At 36.9% G+C, this 19,225-nt stretch overlaps 1 protein-coding gene and 1 pseudogene across 1 annotated transcript; both read left to right on the top strand.

Annotated features, from left to right (window-relative positions):
- Window positions 1-824: 824 nt before the first annotated feature.
- On the top strand, window positions 825-2,466 carry LOC136277487 (melanocyte-stimulating hormone receptor-like). Its single transcript, XM_066159669.1, has one exon. It carries the CDS (start codon window positions 825-827, stop codon window positions 1,773-1,775), a length of 951 nt encoding a protein of 316 aa, XP_066015766.1. The 3' UTR covers window positions 1,776-2,466.
- A 2,268-nt stretch (window positions 2,467-4,734) lies between these two features.
- Window positions 4,735-6,017, top strand: LOC136277407 (adenosine receptor A2a-like; annotated as a pseudogene).
- Window positions 6,018-19,225: the final 13,208 nt, after the last annotated feature.

The raw sequence follows: 19,225 nt of genomic DNA, 5'->3' as shown, positions 1-19,225 counted from the left end.
GCTTTGTGGGAAAAAATCATCTCAGTCCCTATATGACTGACAGTCTCGTCCGCCTGAGGAAGGATATTCAACTGAAAGGACAGAAAGGAAGGAAGGAAGGAAATAGATAATTTGCATTTTTTATTATTTCCTTTTTTTCTTTTTGTTTTTGTTTTTCAATATTCCAACTTCTGTATAGTTTTACAAAGAGAAGGTAAAAAGCTGGTAGGCCATTAGTCGATAGATGTTCCCATTAAGTCGGAAAACACAGAATGTGCTCTGGATACTTGCAATTGATTCACTTCTGTAGATTATCATTTGGCTGAAGATAACAGACTTTCGCAATGTTTTATTGATCCCGATTTTTCAGAGGGATTGTAATTTTGCAGATCGACAATTATCCTCAAAATCAATGTAGGTATACCGTTCCGGAGCAATTTCTATGTGTTTATCTACAGAAAGGTTTTTTCTTTTAATATTAAACTAACAGTTGTCTTTAACTTTAAAATTTTTATTAGCTCTTATTTAAAATGCGTTCTGGAGTGAAATTTATCGACCAGATGGACACTAAATGGGTTTGGGGGCTTAATTGATGTCAGGCACACCCTCTAAATTCCAAGAAAGGTGTATATGTATTGTTATCTAATTGTCTGGACTGACCGTTCGTTCAACCAATTTAAAACAAGTAGGATGTATTGAGGAAGTTTTTAGCGTGGATGATATAAAGAAAAATAAGATTTAACTGTTTCATGGCCAGGTGGTTGCTGTGAAGAAGTATTATGCCGTTTTCTCAGTAATTCCAAAAACCGTACCGAAGGGAGGAAAACCGTTCTAAGTGCTGCACTATGATTTCGACGACAAACTCAACAGAGGGTGGAACACAGACTGAAGCATATCAAGTATTGCTATGCTCTCCCTCCTTGATAGCTGGGTTACAACAAAAACAATCGATTGCTTTCTCAGCAGTTAACATTTTCCTCTCCATCACAGCATTTCTTGGGAATTCCTTCATCCTTGTTGCCCTTAGCAAGGAAACTTCCCTTCATCCACCATCCAAACTCTTGTATCGTTGTTTGGCAACAACTGATCTGTTGGTTGGTCTCGTAAGCCAGCCTCTCGCTGCAACTTATTGGATGTCCTTGGTTTACGAAGAATGGAGTCTTTGTCAATACGCAAAGGACGCAGCCTTAATATCAAGCTATGCGTTATGTGGGGTGTCTTTGTGGACGTTGACGGCCATAAGCGTGGATAGACTTCTCGCTCTGTTGTTGGGAATAAGAAACAGACAAATAGTAACTTTAAAGCGCACATGTATCATTACAGCTACTTTTTGGATTTTATCCGTCGCCGCTGGATCATTTTACATTTCACATCATCGAATAGTTATTTGGTGTACTATTATTTTTGTACCGTCATGCTCGGTGATCTCGATCGCCTCGTACACAAAGATTTTTCGCACTCTTAGACATCATCAGGCTCGAGTACAAGATCATGTTCAACAACAGCCGAGCCAAACAACTGCTCTGAACATGGCAAGATACAGGAAGGCAGCAAACAGTGCACTGTGGGTGCAGTTAGCATTAGCTGTTTGTTATGTACCAAAATTTATAACGCTGCTTATGATCAATTATAGAAAAACTTATTCTTTACATGTAGTCGTCATCGATGGAATTGCATGTATTATATTATATTCCAATTCCACTTTGAACCCGTTTCTTTACTGCTGGAGAGTCAGAGAAGTGAGAAAAGCAGTAAAGCAGACAATCCGACAAGCATTTTGCTTTCCACGGAGTTAGATATAATTTCACGGAATAGTCAAACTTGCATTAATCAGGCGTAATTTGAAGGGACTGAGAAAAAAAGATAGAATGAAACAAAAATAATTTTTCAGCATCTGCTGTGTTCTAGATGCCTTAATGTTTGCCTATTTATGCTGATAAATATCACATAAAAACACCATACCATTGTTTAGAAATCTAACCCCGTCGGCTAAAAGATAAATTGAAACGGGCAGAACTAACATCACCCAGATGCCGAGAGGTGCTATCTGTTTGACTTTCCTCCGACATACTTTATGGCAGGGCCTCTGTGAACTCGCTGTTTTTTCATGTCAAATACTAATGCTATCTCCTGATTATTTCGTGTTTTAAAATTGATGTAGTGAACCATATAATAACTACGCGCTATTGTGGACTGAACTGCTCCTGATTATAAGCGCACGATTTATAAGAATTGAACGAAATTATTTCTTTTAGATGAGAATATGTCTCAGCCTTGAGAGAGAAAGGGTACATAGCGAATGCGAGATATTGTAGAAGTTAGGAAAGTTTATAAAGATGGAAATTTAAATCGACGGTTTGTTGGTTTAGTTACTTTACATTTATTACCTGTTGCAATTCCTTCAGGTTCTTGTCAGAAGCGAAAGGAAGAGAAACTAGCTTGTAGATGTTTTTCAATAACGAGATATCAATGAGATATTGTCTGAAATTATTAGGAATCTAAGTCCACCGAATAATTTTGAATAAATTGATATGTTCGGAGATTTTAACGGTTGTGACTTTTATCTCAGAGGTATTTCCGTGTAATATGCAAAGATTAGGGTGGGAGTTTTTCTTGTGCAAATGGGGATCATTAATGCTTTGCAGAAACATATGTCTTTCCGATTCCAGATGCATAAAATTCTAAAATTTATTCTAAGATCTAGGAGAATCTGAGGAAGATTTTGGAGAATCATATGGCTTCCAATGCGTAACTAAGAGGGGGAAGGGGGTGGGGGGGGGGGTGGTCAGTTAGTTTAGTTTTGCACTTTTCATGGTTCCTTTGCAAATTCTGATTCTCTATTAAGCATGTTTTTAAATAGCAAAAAAAAAACAAAACTTTATTTTTAAAAATTTCTTGACATCTACGTCCATAGATTAATTTTCAATTGTCAGTTAAATGCGATAACTATCGAGTACTTTAAATTTAGGAAGCAAAGAAGAGAGTTTAAGATCACAACTAGCTGCCGTTGGAATAAGACTGAGAGAAATTATGGAGGATGGAATATTAAATAAATGGCTGTTTAAGAGTGTGATGGTTTAATTAAGTAGCAGTTTTCACCTGTCATGGTTCCTTTTTATAAATTCTGATCAGATGCGACAAGAAGAGAAAATAACTGAGGGATGTTTTCAAATAACGAAACGAAACGTTAATTTAAAATTCAAATTTCTTGATATCAATGGCCATAGATTAATTTTTCAGTTGTCAGTTAAATGTTTTCGGAATTATAACTGTTTTCAATTTAATTCAAGACTATTTTTCGTGTGGCATGAACATTTTGCGAGAGATTTATATTTGCGGATGGAGACAATTTGTGCTTTGTGGGAAAAACATTTAGTACGTCTCTACATGACGGACAGTTTCGTCAGTGAAACATCAGGCTGAGGACAAATGTTCTACCGAAGGGTCAAAAAGGAAGGAAATAGATAATTTATTTTTTTAATTTTTTCCTTCTTCCGTCTTCGCCATAGTTTTAAAAAGAGGAGGTAAACAACTGGTAGGCGATTGATCGATAGATTTTTCCAGTGTGTCCGAGGACAAAGAATGTACTCTGGATACTTGCAATTCATTCACTTTCGTAGCATATAATTTGGCAAAAGATAACAGACTTTCGCAATTTTTTATTGAATGCGATTTTTCAGCGGGAACGTCATTTTGCGGATCGACAAATATCCTGAAAATTAATTCAGGTATACCGTTCCGGGCCAATTCTTATTTCTGTATCTACAGAGAGGCTTATCAAAAAATAACAAACTAACAGATGTCTTCATCCTTGAGAGTTTTATTAGCTCTTATTTAAAATGCATTCTTGAATAAAATTTATCAGCCCGAGGGACACCTTTTAGGGGGTTGATTCATGCAAGGCATACCCTCTAAATTCCAAGAAAGGTTTACATGTATTAATATGTAATAGTCTCGGTTAACAGTTCCCTCAACCAATTTAAAACGAGTAGGATGCACTGAGGAAGATTTTAGAGTTGATGACATAAAGAAAATTAAAAACGAAGACAATGCAAGAGAATAATTTAAGATCACAACCAGCGACCGTTCGAATGAGACTGAGAGAAATTAGGGAAGATGGTTCTTTTAATAAATTCTGATCAGTTGCGACAGCAAGAGAAAATAATTGCGGGATATTTTCAAATAACGAAACGAAACGTCAAACATTTTCCCCAAATTTCTTGATATCAAAGGTCCTAGACATCAGCCGGAGGGGGGATGCTTTACTTACAGGACAGAAAGGAATGAAGGAAGGAAATAATTTGAGTTTGTATGGAAAAGTTTGTATGTTTTGTTTTGTTTTATTATTATTATTATTATTTTAATGTGGAACTAACGGTTGTCCTTAACCTTAAAATTTTTATCAGCTCTTATTTAAAATGCGTTCTTGCATGAAATCTATCGACCAGATGGACACCATATGGGGTTGGGAGGTTGATTGATGCAAGGCACATCCTCCAAATTTCAAGAAAGGTCTATGTGTATTGTTAACTAATTGTCTCGACTACCAGTTCGTTCAACCAATTTAATATAAGTTGGATGCATTGAGGAGGTTTTTAGCGTGGATATAGAGAAAAATAAGATTTCACTGTTTTTTGGCCAGGTGGTTGCTGTGAAGAAGTATTATCCCGTGTTCCCAGCAGTTCCGAAGAACCGTAGCGAAAGGAGAAAAACCGTTCTAAGAGCTGCACCATGATTGCAACGACAAACTCAACAGAGGGTGGAACACAGACGGAAACATATGAAGTATCGCTATGCTCCTCCTCCTTGTTAGTTGGGTTACAATAACAATCGATTTATTTCTCAGTAGTTAACATTTTCCTCTCCATCACAGCATTCCTTGGGAATTTTCTAATTCTTGTTGCCCTCAACAAGGAATCTTCCCTCCATCCACCGTCCAAACTCTTGTATCGTTGTCTGGCAACAACTGATCTGTTGGTTGGTCTTTTTACCCAGCCTCTCGCTGCTACTTATTGGATATCGGTAGTTCACAAACACTGGAGTCTTTGTCGACATGCAATGGACGCAATCTACATATCAAGCTATGCATTATGTTGAGTGTCTTTGTTTACGTTGACGGCCATAAGCGTGGACAGACTTCTCGCTCTGTTGTTGGGAATAAGATACAGACAAATAGTAACTTTAAAGCGCACATACATCATTGCAGCTACGTTTTGGATCTTATCCGTCGGCGCTGGATCAATTTCCATTTCACACTCTCGAATAATCCGTTGGTATAGTATTATAGTTATAGCGTTATGCTCAGTGATCTCAATTGCCTCGTACACAAAGATATTTCGCACTCTTAGACATCATCAGGCTCAAGTACAAGATCATGTTCAACAACAGCCGAGCCAAGAAACTGCTCTGAACATGGAAAGATACAGGAAGGCAGTAAGCAGTACACTGTGGGTGCAGTTAGCATTGGCTGTTTGTTATGTACCAAAATTTATAATACTGGTTGTTATCAATCATAGCAAAACTTATTCTTCTCGTTTAGTCGTTATTGATGCAATTGCATCCATTTTAGCATATTTTAACTCCACTTTGAACCCGTTTCTTTACTGCAGGAGAATCAGAGAAGTGAGACAAGCAGTAAAGCAGACAATCCAACAAGCACTTTGCTTTCCATTGACTTAGATATATTTTCTTGGAGTTGTCAGACCTGTATAGATCAGGCGTAATTTGAAGGGAAAGAAAAAAGAAGATAGAACCGTACAAACACGACTTTTCAGCATCTTTGGTGTTAAAGATGCTTTGGTGTTTGCCTATTTAAGCTAACAGATATCAAATCAAAACACAGTACAATTATATAGAATTCTAACCGCGTTGGCAAAAAGACAAATTGAAAGGCAGAATTAATATCAGTCAGACGTCAGAGGTGCTATTTGTTTGACTTTCCTCCAATATAGGCATTTTCTCATTTTCTCGCCAAATCCTAAGGCTTTCTGCTGCTCATTCCAAGTTTTTAAAATCGATCTAGTAAGCCATAAAATAACAACGCGCTATTGTGGTCTAAACTGCTCCTAATTGTAGAAGTTAGGAAGTTAATAAAGATGAAAATTGGATGGACGGTTTGTTGGTTTATTTACTTTATATTTTTCAACTGTTGCAGTTCTTTTGGGTCCTTGTCAGACGCGAAAGGAAGAGAAAAAACTTGTAGACGTTTTTCAATAACGAGACAGCAATGAGACATTGTTTGAAATTACTAGGAATCTAGGTCCGCCGAATAATTTTGAATAATTCTCTATGTTAGGTTATTATAACGGTTGAGATTTTATCTCGGAAATATTTGCTTGTAATATGTTAAGATTGCGGGTTGAGTTTTAGTTACTCAATTGGAGATCATTTATGCTTTTCGGGAACAAATGTCTCTCCGATTCCAGATGCCTGAAATTTAAAAATGCATGCTCTAATGTTTGCCTATTTATGCTAATAAAAACCAAATAGAAACACAGTACAATTGTTTAGTATTCTAACCCCGTCGGCAAAAAGACAAATTGAAAAGCAGAATTAATATCACCCAAGTGCTGAGAGGTGCTATCTGTTTGACTTTCCTCTGATATACTGCATGGCAGGGCCTCTGCAAACTCGCTGCTCATTTTCTTGCCAAATCCTAAAGCTGTGCTTTGCTCATTCCATGTTTTTAAAATTGATCAAGTAAGCCATATGGTAACAACGCGCTATTCCAGTATTGCGGACTAAACTGCTCCTTGTTATAAGCGCAATTCATCCAAATATTTTACAACTTTGAGCTCAAATATCTCCCCTTGCCAGAAAGCTACAACACTAATCTTGATTCCCCTTTATAATCCATAATTTCATCTCTGACAGCCATTGAAAATATCTTTTAGGCACCACGGTATTTTTGTCTTGGATGCCTTTTAAAATCTGGGACTGTGACAAGTTTCTCTCAACTACACCTGTCACGCAATTCTTGCTCAAGGCGGTCACTTGACCAAATAAACCTTCATGTTTTTTTTAGCTCTTTATACAAGATGATTGATCAAGAAAGATAAAAATTTGAAAAACTTTAAAAATTTTATTTAGGAATGGAAAATTTCACGTTTAGAGAGATGCATGTAGGCGAAAAATCGATGGAAAAATCATAACGTTTCTTTCTTCTGTCGTTTATTACTTTAAAGATTTGTTAAAATCAGGAAATAGGGCTTTTTTACAGAACAAAATATTCATTAGTCTATAATTTGATTGTTTATTATCATTATCGCACAGTTCACAATAAGGAAACTGTAACAGGAGTGGATATTTTAAAGTCACATGTCGCGTGCTTGTTGACGTTCAAGTTCCCGTGTGTAACAACTTCGGCTTTTCCAGACCGCGGATGACGGGAAACTCTACCCCATTTATTTTATAGGAAACATCAATAGGCCCATAAAATTCATTAACTGCGCCATGTTTCCATAAAATAAGACGGGAAAATGTTTTTTCCACTTTCCGCCATCAAGAAATTCCCCGTAGAAATAGTATTTGTAACGTGACTGCGTGACCTTTCATAAGAAGTAAAAATTGTCTCTTTTTTTTTTTTTTTTTTTTTTTTTTCTAAGAAGGCACTTCTAGAAAGTTCTTTATTCTTATTTTATCTTATTTGCCTGTTTTCTTCGTTTTTTATGCAAATATCATATCTGCATTTGCTATTATTTTCGCTGATTGTCATGGCCTTTCCTGCGTGTACGTGTAAGCTAGTTCATATACAGCGCTCTTTTGAGTTTCTTTGCGTGGTGTCGGGCTGAGGTGTGTAGGTCTGACTCAAAATATATCTGCACGCTGCAACACGGGTTCCTATGCTTTCTCCTTTTTCTTTATTTCTATTTTTATTCTCTGCCTTGCATTATCACACATGTATGTTTTTTTTATTCCCTCAGCGCGTTCCCTCAGTAGGCTATGGAAAATCAATATTGACCAGAACTGAAACCTTTTCTATCACTATTTGTTGCAAAGAACCACTCTCATTTATAACTTTAGTTCTTAAGAGAATGTGTTTTATTTGCTATTTATTTCCATTAGAACATGAAACTAGGTCCTGATAAGTTGTTTTGTTTCGTGACTCCCAAAAACTGTGTTTGCAACAACATCAATTGGGAAATCAAAGGCAGTTACGCCCGAGAAATTCACTTTCGGCCTTCCACCCGCAGAAGGCAAATCCATGTAATGAAGCTTCGTAAGACCTCTGTAAACTAGAGACATTACGTGATGCAAAGGGGTCAAATATTTCCACTAAATCTGTGACCCTCAAACGGATCACGCACTCGTACATATAACGTCCGAAAAATGTAACGCATGTATAACACCGTAGGCGCACCTGGCGAATTCTATCCACTGGCTTCAATATAAGAGACAACTTATTTACTATTTGTACACGAGAAAGCTCATTTACCCTACTTGTAAAACTCCTTGATGAAGTCTTCTATTGTCAGACGAAACGCGTGGGAGATAAATACAAGTTTTTATTTTATCAGTTTGTGCAGTGATGCTCACTAGTTTGTTCCGTCAAAAACGCTTTTAATGTGAAGTCACGTCGACCTCGACAGAAAAATTAAGCTGACCCTGTCATAATCAATGGTTTGATACGGTAAGTACCAATTTAGGTACATCATTGGGCTTTTATCACAATAATGAAAAAAATGTGCTTAGCGTAGCTTGAAAATTGATGTAAAGGGGTCAAATAAGCTTGTGATCATTTATAGGAAAACTTATTCTTCACATGAAGTCGTTATTGATGGAATTACCGTTATGTTAACGTATTTTATCTCCACTTTGAATCCGTTTCTTTACTGCTGGAAAGTCAAAGTAGTGAGACAAGCAGTAAAGCAGACAATCCGACAAACACTTTGCTTTCCATGGACTTAGATCTATTTTCCCGGAGGTGTAAGACTTGTATTAACCAGGCGTAATTTGAAGGGAAGGGAAAAGAAGATAGAATCAAACAAACACGATTTTTCAGCATCTACTGTGTTCTAGATGCTTTAATGTTTGCCTATTTATGCTGATAAATATCAAATAAAAACACAGTATCATTGTTTAGTATTCTAACCCCGTCGGCAAAAAGACAAATTGAAAGGCAGAATTAATATCATCCAGATGCCGAGAGGTGCTATCTGTTTGACTTTCTTCCAATATACTGTATGACAAGGCCTCTGCGAAGAAGGTGCTTGTTTTCGTGCCAAATGCTAAGGCTGTCTTCTTCTTATTCCATGTTTTTAAAATTGATCTAATTAGCCCTATAATAACAATGCGCTGTTGAATACTAAACTACTCCTGATTATAAGCGCACGATTTATAAGAATTGCACGAAATGAACTGTTTTAGATGGGAATATGTCTCAGCCTTGAAAGAGAAAGAGTAAATAGCGAACAGGAGATATTGTAGAAGTTAGGAAAGTTAATCAGTAAAGATGAGAATTGGATGAACGGTTCGTTGGTTTAGTTACTTTATATTTTTCACCTGTTGCAGTTCATTTGCGTTCTTTTCATATGCGGGGGGAAGATAATTAGCTTTTAGATGTTTTTCAATAATGCGACATCAATGAGACATTGTTTGAAATAACTTGGGATCTAAGTCCACCGAGTAACTTTAAAGAACTTTATCTGTTCGGAGGTTATAACGGGTTTGACTTTTATTTCAGATTTCCGTGTAATGTACAGATTTTGCGGTAAGAGTTTTTGTTATGCAAGTGGAGGTCATTTATGCTTTGCAGGAACAAATGTCTCGCCGATTCCAAATGCGTAAAATTTTAAAATTTATTCTAGTAGGAACTAGAAAAATCTAGAAAAATCTGAGGATGATTTTGAGGAATCACATAGTTTCCAATACAAAAAAAGTACAAAAAAAAGAAAAGTGGGAAATTGACCGTCGCGGTTTCTAAGATGTCTTTCTTTTTTGAATAAATCGTTTGTCAGAAAGAAAATTTAAAGGGCAAGAAAAAAAAAGATAGAATTAACTCGTATTGAGCATTCTTAAAGGAAAATTCGAAACGAATGGCCAATACTCACCACATTGCGGAAAAATACCAGTTGCCGTGACACGGCATATTGATCATATTAACAGGAAAATTCGAAACGAATGGTCGATACGCACCACATTATTTTGCAGAAAAATTAGAAATACGGAATTGAATTATAGGATATTTTCTCATGTTATTATATGTTTGCAAAAGAAGCGAGACCTTAAGCCGAATAATTTTTTATGAATTTAAATTTCGAATTAAACTGTAATTCCAAATAATTATGAATGCAATGAATGGTCCTCATTTGTCGATCACTTGAAAGCCCAAAACTTTTTTTCTGAGCGACTCAAAAACAAAAAATATACATTAAAAAAGAAAAAAAATTCTTGAATATTCCAATATTTTGACATTTTAATCGGCATGCATCTAATCATATATAGATCAATTTTAGCTTCTCAGCGTTCACAATCGAGTAATTTTAAATTTAAAAACGAAGACAACGTAAGAGAAGAATCTAAGATCACAACCAGCTGCCGTTCGAATGAGACTGAGAGAAATTAAGGAGGATGGAATAATGAATAAACATTGAAATGGTTTTCTAAGATTGTGATAGTTTAATGAAGTAACATTTTGCACCTGCCATGGTTCCTTTTGTAAATTCTGGTAAGATGCGACAAGAAGAGAAAATAATTGGGGGATGTTTTCAAATGACGAAACGAAACGATTAACATTTTTGGATTTTATCCGTCGCCCCTGTATCATTTTCAATTTCAAATACTCAAATAACCGTTCGTATAAAATCATACGAAGGTCTCAATAGGGTTAACCGATAGCCATAAAACGGCCAAAAAAATTTAACCATTCAGCGTAAAAATTGTTCAATTACTTAACCGTTAGTCGTATAAAATTTTAACCTCCAAAATAAGTTTCTGGTAACAACTCATAGAATGATGTTAATCGGTCGCCGTAACATGGCCAAAGTTTTAACCTGTAGCCGTAAAAGCCGTCACCTCATTCTACTACAGTGAGCCCATAATTCTCCAATTCCACCTTTTTTGGCTTTGACCGTGTGGCCTTGGAAAATGATATTTGCTCGAATTTCGAGAATTCAGGTAATGTTGACGTCAATACTAAATTAAACGGGAAGCAAGCTTGTCAAGCTTGCTTTTTTTTTGGTTATTTTTCGAAGACAAGGAAGAACCTCAGCCATAGGAAATTTTATCATTCAAATGATTGCTCGGTGTTAGTGCCCTCTAGTTGCAAGTTTCTTGCAATTGTCTGAGGAAAACAGGAAACACTAATATTAAAGAGCGCAAATTGCCGTTTGCAGTCTTTAGGAGAGTGCCTTACAGATGCGTGGATCCTTCAACGTAATTGTAGTCCAATCCATTTCCCCCACCTCTCTCCCCTTCCCCAAAAGAAATATCAACCATTGGTTATTACTGGAAGTCAAGCTACTCTCTCAGTCACTGGATCAACGCCTTCAAAGGTAAGACCAGTAATGTTGTTATTTTCGAGCACATTACCCGATCCACTCAGTCCGAGAAAATGAAAATTTAATGAATATAATGAGTCAATGTTCACGCACATAGAGCTTACTGTTTAAAGACAGAAGCTTTAGTTGTACTCTCAATCTCGTGATTCAAATCCAACCGGTCCAAAAGGGATGAACACTGAAGTCTGACATTTCGGTTAAACCGAGTAAGATATTTCCTTTTTGGCTGCTAAAATCCATCATTAGTTATTAAAGTGTGACGTGCCAAATCGAAATACAGTCACTCAGTATTTTAGCAATTTTGGTTTCGATAATGTAAATAACTCCTGCTTGAAAATGAAAATTCACGAAGACAATGAGTTGATTATAACGCAAAGATGGATTAATAGCTTACCATTTCAAGAGAGAAACTTACTTAGGTTGTACTGTGATAGATCTCGTGATGAAAATCAAACATTTCAAAGGGGTAAACACTAAAGCCTGACGTTCCTTATTCAAAAAAGAATAACACTTTTCGTTTTTCATTTTTAATTACATCATGAGTGATAAACGTGCCAAGTAAAAAAACCGAAATATTGTGTATTTAGTGATTGAGTGGTAGGGCGAGACGGAAAAAAATACTTGGCTCTAGGTCACGACCTACTAACCTTGCTTCATAACCGAGAGCCAAATACTTTCCTGTTCGACCCCACCAAATTCGATCAATAAGCATTTTATCATATGACCTCTAACTGTTGAAAATTTCAACTTAAATAGGATGCGATAGACGGGCATACGAGCACACAAAAATTCTTTAATTAAAAGTTTTCCTTTTCATTTCGATAAGCCTGGAGAGTCTCGTATAAGATAAGTCATGACGTTTCTCTATTTCTTAAATGGTCAAAAACGTGCAGAATGAGGTTTTAAATAAGTCAAGGTGTTTTTAAGGGAAAAGTGCCAAATGTTTTTCACTGTTTTTTGTCGTTTCACTTTCATAAGTATCAGCTGCGACACCGATAATTTTGATTGTTTTTTAGAGTAACTTTATCATAACTTTAGCTTTCAATTTACGGTTACTTTTGGTATGAGTAACTTTTTTAATTGCAAAGCCCGAAAATGATTGCTAATTTGTCCTGTCCTGGTAGTATTAAGTCATGTCGTGTTGTCTAAAAATTGGCACCGGAGTGAAATGAATTCTTCGTAAAGCTTTTTAGCCTCAAAAATCATTTATCATTCTCATCAGCTATGAATAGGTTCGTTTTCAGTCATATTCATTACAGTATTACTTCCAGTAAATTTGGAAATACCTTCAGTTTGATTATGTCATAGGTCTTATACTTCAGCGTCTGGTAAGCTGTAGCTGTCGAAAATTTCCAGAAAAAAAAAAAAAAAAAAAAAAAAAAAACGATTCAGGGTCATTCAGGTCAATTGTCGTCAAAGACTAAATTAATCGGCCTCAGTATTTTTTGGTGTGGCAACGAAAAATTCGTTCATGAAAGACCTTCCTGGGAGCTCGCTCCATACGATTGCACATCCCAAATTACTGAAGATTTGCCTCATGATGCAAACTTGTTTCAAAGGAAAGCCGCTTTTAGTGAGCGCGCCAGAGAGTGCGGAATGGTTCCCTTTCCAACGCAATTTTTTTTTTTTGGACAAGGCTAAAGCACTTCCCATAAGGATAGTGAGTCAAACAGCATGGCAAACTATCAGATCGGATTTTATAGACAACGAAGAAAAATTGATAGCGAAGGATTACACGATAGGCGTGATTTCCTGTGATGACTGTACTATACACGGTAATTTAACATATTCGCAGTTGCCAAAAGTGCGTAGTACATGCATTTTATTTCTCTCAAGGAAAAGATCGCCACATTTTTCAACTTTGAAGTAGGACGCTTTGGGTGAGGAATCACCAGCAGTGTGTGCTGTCAATTAAGAAAACTGACCTGTAATAACTTTCATCGGGACCCAATGATTCCCCCGCCAAAACAAAAGCCAGAAAATGAACAAGAAAGTTAAGTTTTGGCACAGTTTGAAAGTTAAACCCAGGTCTCTGATCCTCTTGAAGACGGGAGCAACACAGTAAAGGGTGGGGGTCGTGAGGTAAAGGGGTATAAAAGTACGGGAAGTCCCCCACTATAAGCGCACAATTTATAAGAATTAAACGAAATGAACTGTTTTAGCCTTGAAAGAGAAAGAGTAAATAGTGAATGAGAGGTATTTTTTTTAGGTCAGGAAAGTCAATAAAGATGAAAATTGGATGGACGGTTTCTTGGGCTAATTATTTTATATTTCTCACCTCTCATAAGTAAGTAAGTAAGTAACTTTATTTAACCACATATCGCATATGAGCGAATAGCTCGTTTAAATGCAAACGTGCCATAAAAAATTGACATAATTTACATGTATAAGTAATAAGTAATAGGTAAGAAATAAAAATTAATTATCTAGAATGAATAATTGCTATTAAAGTAATCAATAATTTAATAAAAGGGAATATCGGTGACTAGACTATTTGTTTACAAAACAAACAGCTGCAGTCATACGATGAGGACAACTGTATGTCTTGCAAATTTTTCCTAAATATAGAAAGGGATTCCGACATCCTTATTTTGTCTGTCAGATTGTTCCATTGTTTGCTAGCCTGGTACGTAAAAGAATGTTGCATATAAGATGAGGTTGGTCTTGGAAGAACAACTTTAAGATGGCCACGAAGGCTGTAACCATTACTTCGCAGGGAAAACATTTCCTGAATGTAGTTCGGTGTCTGGTTATGAATAATTTTATAGACAAGTATAAGTGCTTGTTCTATGCGTCGATGTTCTGAACTTTTAATATTTGCAGTTTTCAATAACTCTTCGTAAGCAGTCCATTTAGAATAATTGAGAAGAGTCCTCAGAGCGAATGCGTTGGTTGACTCCAGTTTCACAGACAGACCCTTACTTAGACCTATAAACAGTGGTGATGCATATTCGAAGTGAGGGAGAATGAAAGCTTTGTACAATTTAATCATCACATCTGAGGGTATAAATTTACGAATGCGACGGAGAATTGAAACTTTTGTGTTCACTTTCCGGCAAACTTCTTTAATGTGTACGTTGAAAGAGAGTGAATTGTCGATGACTACTCCAAGAAGCTTGATATGTGTAACGTAATCCAGTTCATTACTGTCGATAACAAAGGGCGTTGGTAAAGTTGCTCTGTTAAAAAACAATGGATTGAGATTTACTATGATTGATCGCCAGAAAGTTCTCACAAAACCAGGAAGCGAGAAGACCAACGTTGTTTTGTAGATTTATTTGCAAGGTAGATGGACAAAGGTTTGAAGAGTACCCAGTAGTATCATCGGCATAAAATCTTAAAGAGCACGAAATATCTGAAAAATTCACATCGTTCATATATATATTGAAGAGAAGGGGGCGCAAGATTGAGCCTTGAGGAACTCCACACCTCATAATTTGCAAATCCGACAAAATACCGTCAGTCTTGACATGTTGCTTACGGTCAGTCAAGTAAGAACGTAGAAGTTGTAAGGCGTCTTTAGTTACACCATAAGCTGACAGCTTTGCAAGAAGCAAATCATGATTGATAGAGTCAATGCTTTGGAGAGATCTATGGTAATTGCTGCAGAGTGTTCGCTAGAGTCTACTTTTTTCCTAATGTCTTCGAATGTCTTGAGAAGGGCTGTCGTACATGAGTGTCCTTTCAAGAAACCAGACAAATTCCCGCTGAGAAAGTCAAGAGAAAACTCATATAACTGATTAAAGATAACTCTTTCCGCTACCTTTGAAACAGCCGATGATACAGATACAGGGCGGTAATTAGATTTTAAAGTCTCAGAACCTTTTTTATAGATCGGGGAGACAATAGAGGTTTTCCAATCTGTAGGCCAGGAGCCACTAACAATGCACTGGTTGATTAATTTTGTGAGAGAACTGAAAATTCTTGGCCCAACAAGTTTCAGCAGGCGTGGAGAGATTCCGTCAGCACCGGTGGCTTTGTTGATTTTGATAGTAGAAAGTATCCTTTTGATATAGGAGTCCTGAACAGGAGTAAATGAGAAGCTCGTTTGTCTTTCAAGCTTCTGTCCAATGGATACAACACTTGGATGTGTCTTGAACTCTTCTGGCTGTAAGTTGGGCATGTGGCTAGCCGGTCTAGGTACTGCATTAATGAAATAATCATCTAGAAGATTGGCGATATCAGCACTATCAGTGATGAGGCGCCCGTCTTTAATCAGCTGAACATGGCTGTTACCTCTGTCTTTACTTGGGAGTAAACAATGAAATTTCTTCCAAAATTCCCCGGGGTGTTCGGAGTTTGTGGATACATTAATGCAGCAAGACTTGAGGGAAGAACGTTTTAAGGATGTGACAAGGTTCCGTTGTTTCCCGTAGGTCTCCGAATTTTCAGATGTTTTCTTCTTAGAAAACCTTGTGTGGAGACGATTTCTAGTGTTTATAGCCTGGATAATTTTTGGTGTCATTCATGAAACGGCATTGCCGCGTACTAATTTCTTCTTAAGTGATGCGTGACAATCAATCACTTCAGTAAATAATTTATACCAGGTCGCCCAAATGTCGTTGATATCATCGTGAATAAACGCACAGTCCCAGGGGACACTGTTTAGATCCTGGAGAAAAATATCAGTGTCGAACCGTTTCATCGAACTATAACTAATAAGCTTTGGTGGAGGTTTAGGAAGCTTCCACTTACAAATTGTGACAACCATGTCATGATCACTGATACCGAGTTGTAAGGTCGTAGTATAGCAGAATCGTTGCGGATGAGTTGTCAGTATAACATCAAGAAGTGTACTCGATGTATCCGTTATTCGGGTAGGCACAGTTACAATGTTTGTTAGTTGAAAACGGTCACAGTATTCAGATAGCCGGTTGTCAGGAGAACAGCTATCATTGTTGAGCATGTTGAAGTTTAGGTCACCAATAATGAGTAATTCATTACGGTGATTGTACAGATTTTCGGTCGTAGAATAGAGAGTTGACAAAAATTCCGTCGGTTTATTTTTGTTTGGAGATCTGTAACAGGCGAGAAGAGAAAACCAGGTATTTCCCCTACCCTTTACATCGATGCAAACAGCTTCGATATCCACAGGCTCTAGCTTCCTGCGTCTGCAAGCAGAGACGCTATGTTTGATGTAAACCATTATGCCACCGCCGCCCTTTTTCCTGTCGCGTCTAATTATCCTATACAAAGGATGTTGAAAAAGCGAGTTGTTGTAACTGGAGTCAATCTTTGTTTCAGTTAGAACTAAGATGTCAAATAGTTCCTGATTCAGTAGAACCCTTATTTCGTCCATTTTGTTTTGAAGACTGTTGATATTTTGATGAGCGATTGACAGGTTAAACTTGTAGTAAGCCGCGATACTGGCCTTGTCGTCAGCAATGACATTGGGTTCAGAGGTGTCAGAGTTCGTAGAGTTCGAATTGTTAAGCGAGTCCTCGGTTGAATCAGAAAAGAATGAGTCTGAAAGCCATTTAAAAGTACAGGCATTGCAGTACCAGGTATCATCAGTACTTGATAACCGGTTGTATTCGTCTTGAGAAACACGAGTACATTTAGCATGGCACCACGAGTTGCAACCGTCGCATTGTAAGGCTTGCTGATTGTTCTTACATGGCCTCTCACAACAAGCACATGGATACTTCGTGGGGCCTGGATTAGGATTAATATCACCACACTTTAACAGCCTCTGTCACTGAAACGTGGAATTCGCATTTTGATAATATCTGTGTCTAGATTTGGAAAATATATGCCTTCGTGGGTTCCGTATTCCCGCGATATGCTCAATATGGCGGCTACCCGAATCGATTTGGCCAGAATCCTTTCTCTTCAACAGGACAGGCGAAGCGTTGTAATGTTGAACTGGACAGTCCAAACCATCGCACCAAGTAGTATGATCGATTCGGTAGAAACATTTTAGAAGAAAGCAGTCAGTAAGAGTTAAAACGCAATAAATAGTCAGGAGCCCAAAAACACGTGTATTTACGACTCACATTCAGTCTGCACATTCCATGTAGCTCCTAGATAAGAGAAAATAACTTCTAGATGTTTTTCAATAACGAGACATCAATGAGACATTGTTTGAAATTACTTAGGATCTAAGTCCACCGACCTTGATAGTTTCCATGATTTTATATGTACGGAGATTATAACGGGTTTTGACTTTTATCTCAGAGGTTTTTCGTTATACAATGGGCGAACATTTATGCTTTTTGGGAGCAAATACCTCTCCGATTTCAGATCCGTGGAATTTAAAAATGTATTCTAAGAAGTAACAGAATCTAGTAGAACCCGAGGAAGACTTTGGAGGATCCCATGGTTTCCAGTTCAGAACTAAAGGGGGTCAGTCGTCGCTGACAGAGTACAACGAATAATAAAGAATAAAGGTTCTAAAAAAACCAAGGAAATCGACCGTCGCGGTTTCTAAGATGGTTTTCTTTTGGGATAAATCGTTTGTTTGAAAGAAAAATTTGAAGGGCAAGAAAAAATAAGATAGAATTGACACATATTACACATTCCAAAAGGAAAATTCGAAACGGATGGTCGGCAGTCTCTGCGTGCGGAGAAGAGAGAAATACGGAAGATGTAGGATATTTTGTCGTGTTAGTATATGTTTGCAAAAGAAGCGAGACCTTTAGTCAGATAATTTTAAATTGAAGTTTAAATTTCGAATTCAAATTTCATTTCAAATAATTGTGACGGCAATGAATGGTCCTTATTTGCCAATCACAAGAAAGCCTAAAACAGTATTTTTCTGAGTGTCTCAAAAACAGAAAAATGCATATTTTAAAAAAAAGAAGCAATAATGTTTAGAATATTCCAATGACATGTTAATAGGCATGTCCGCTACCCAGTATTAAAAGGCTTTAATGACTCAAACTTTTCGATCCTTTTTGGCAATTCGTAACCATACATCGATCAATTTTTGCTTCCTAGTGTTCACTAGAGGAACTTTAAATTTTAAAAAGACGAGGACAATGTAAGAAAAGAATTTAAGATCACAGTCAGCTGCTGTTCGAATGATACTGAGATAAGTTAAGGAGGATGGAATAATCAATAAATATTGATATGACTCTCTAAGGGTGTGATGGTTTAGTCAAGTAACATTTTTCATCTGTCATGAATCCTTTTATAAATTCTGATAAGATGCGACAAGAAGAGAAAACAATCGGGGGATGTTTTCAAATAATAAAACGAAACGTTAAACATTTTTTTAAAAATTTCTTCAAATCTACGTTCACCTAATTTTCAGTTGTCAGTTAAATGTGTTCGGAATAGTAACTGTTTTTAATGTATTTCAAGACTGTTTTTGGTGTGGTATGAACATTTTGCGATAGTTTTGTTTATGCGAATGCAGAATTTGTGCCTTTTGGGCAAAAAAGTAAGCTGTCTATGCATGTCTCTAAATGAGTGAAACATCAGCCTGATGGGCGGACGTTCTACTGAAGGGACAGAAAGGGAGAAAGGAAGGAAATGAATATTTTTTTTTTGTTATTTCCTTTTTCCATCATGATTATCTCTGTAGTTTTACAGAGAGAAGGTAAACAACTGGTAGGCGACTAGTCGATAGATGTTTCGAGCGAGTCCAAATACAAAGAATGTGCTCTGTATGCTTGCAATTGATTCACTTCTGTAGTTTTTCATTTGGCTGAAGACAACAGACTTTCGCAATGTTTTATCGAACGCGATTTTTCAGCGGGAACGTCATTTTGCGGATCGACAAATATCCTCAAAATCAGTTTAGG

Source organism: Pocillopora verrucosa, chromosome 12, assembly GCF_036669915.1.
Source record: "Pocillopora verrucosa isolate sample1 chromosome 12, ASM3666991v2, whole genome shotgun sequence".
Lineage (NCBI taxonomy): Eukaryota > Metazoa > Cnidaria > Anthozoa > Scleractinia > Pocilloporidae > Pocillopora > Pocillopora verrucosa.
Note: the sequence above shows the minus strand (reverse complement) of the source record. Positions and strands in the feature narration are given on the sequence as shown.

Bases quoted from the DNA above. Each gene is read 5' to 3' on its own strand.
- LOC136277487 (XM_066159669.1), top strand. From the start codon at position 825: ATGATTTCGACGACAAACTCAACAGAGGGTGGAACACAGACTGAAGCA.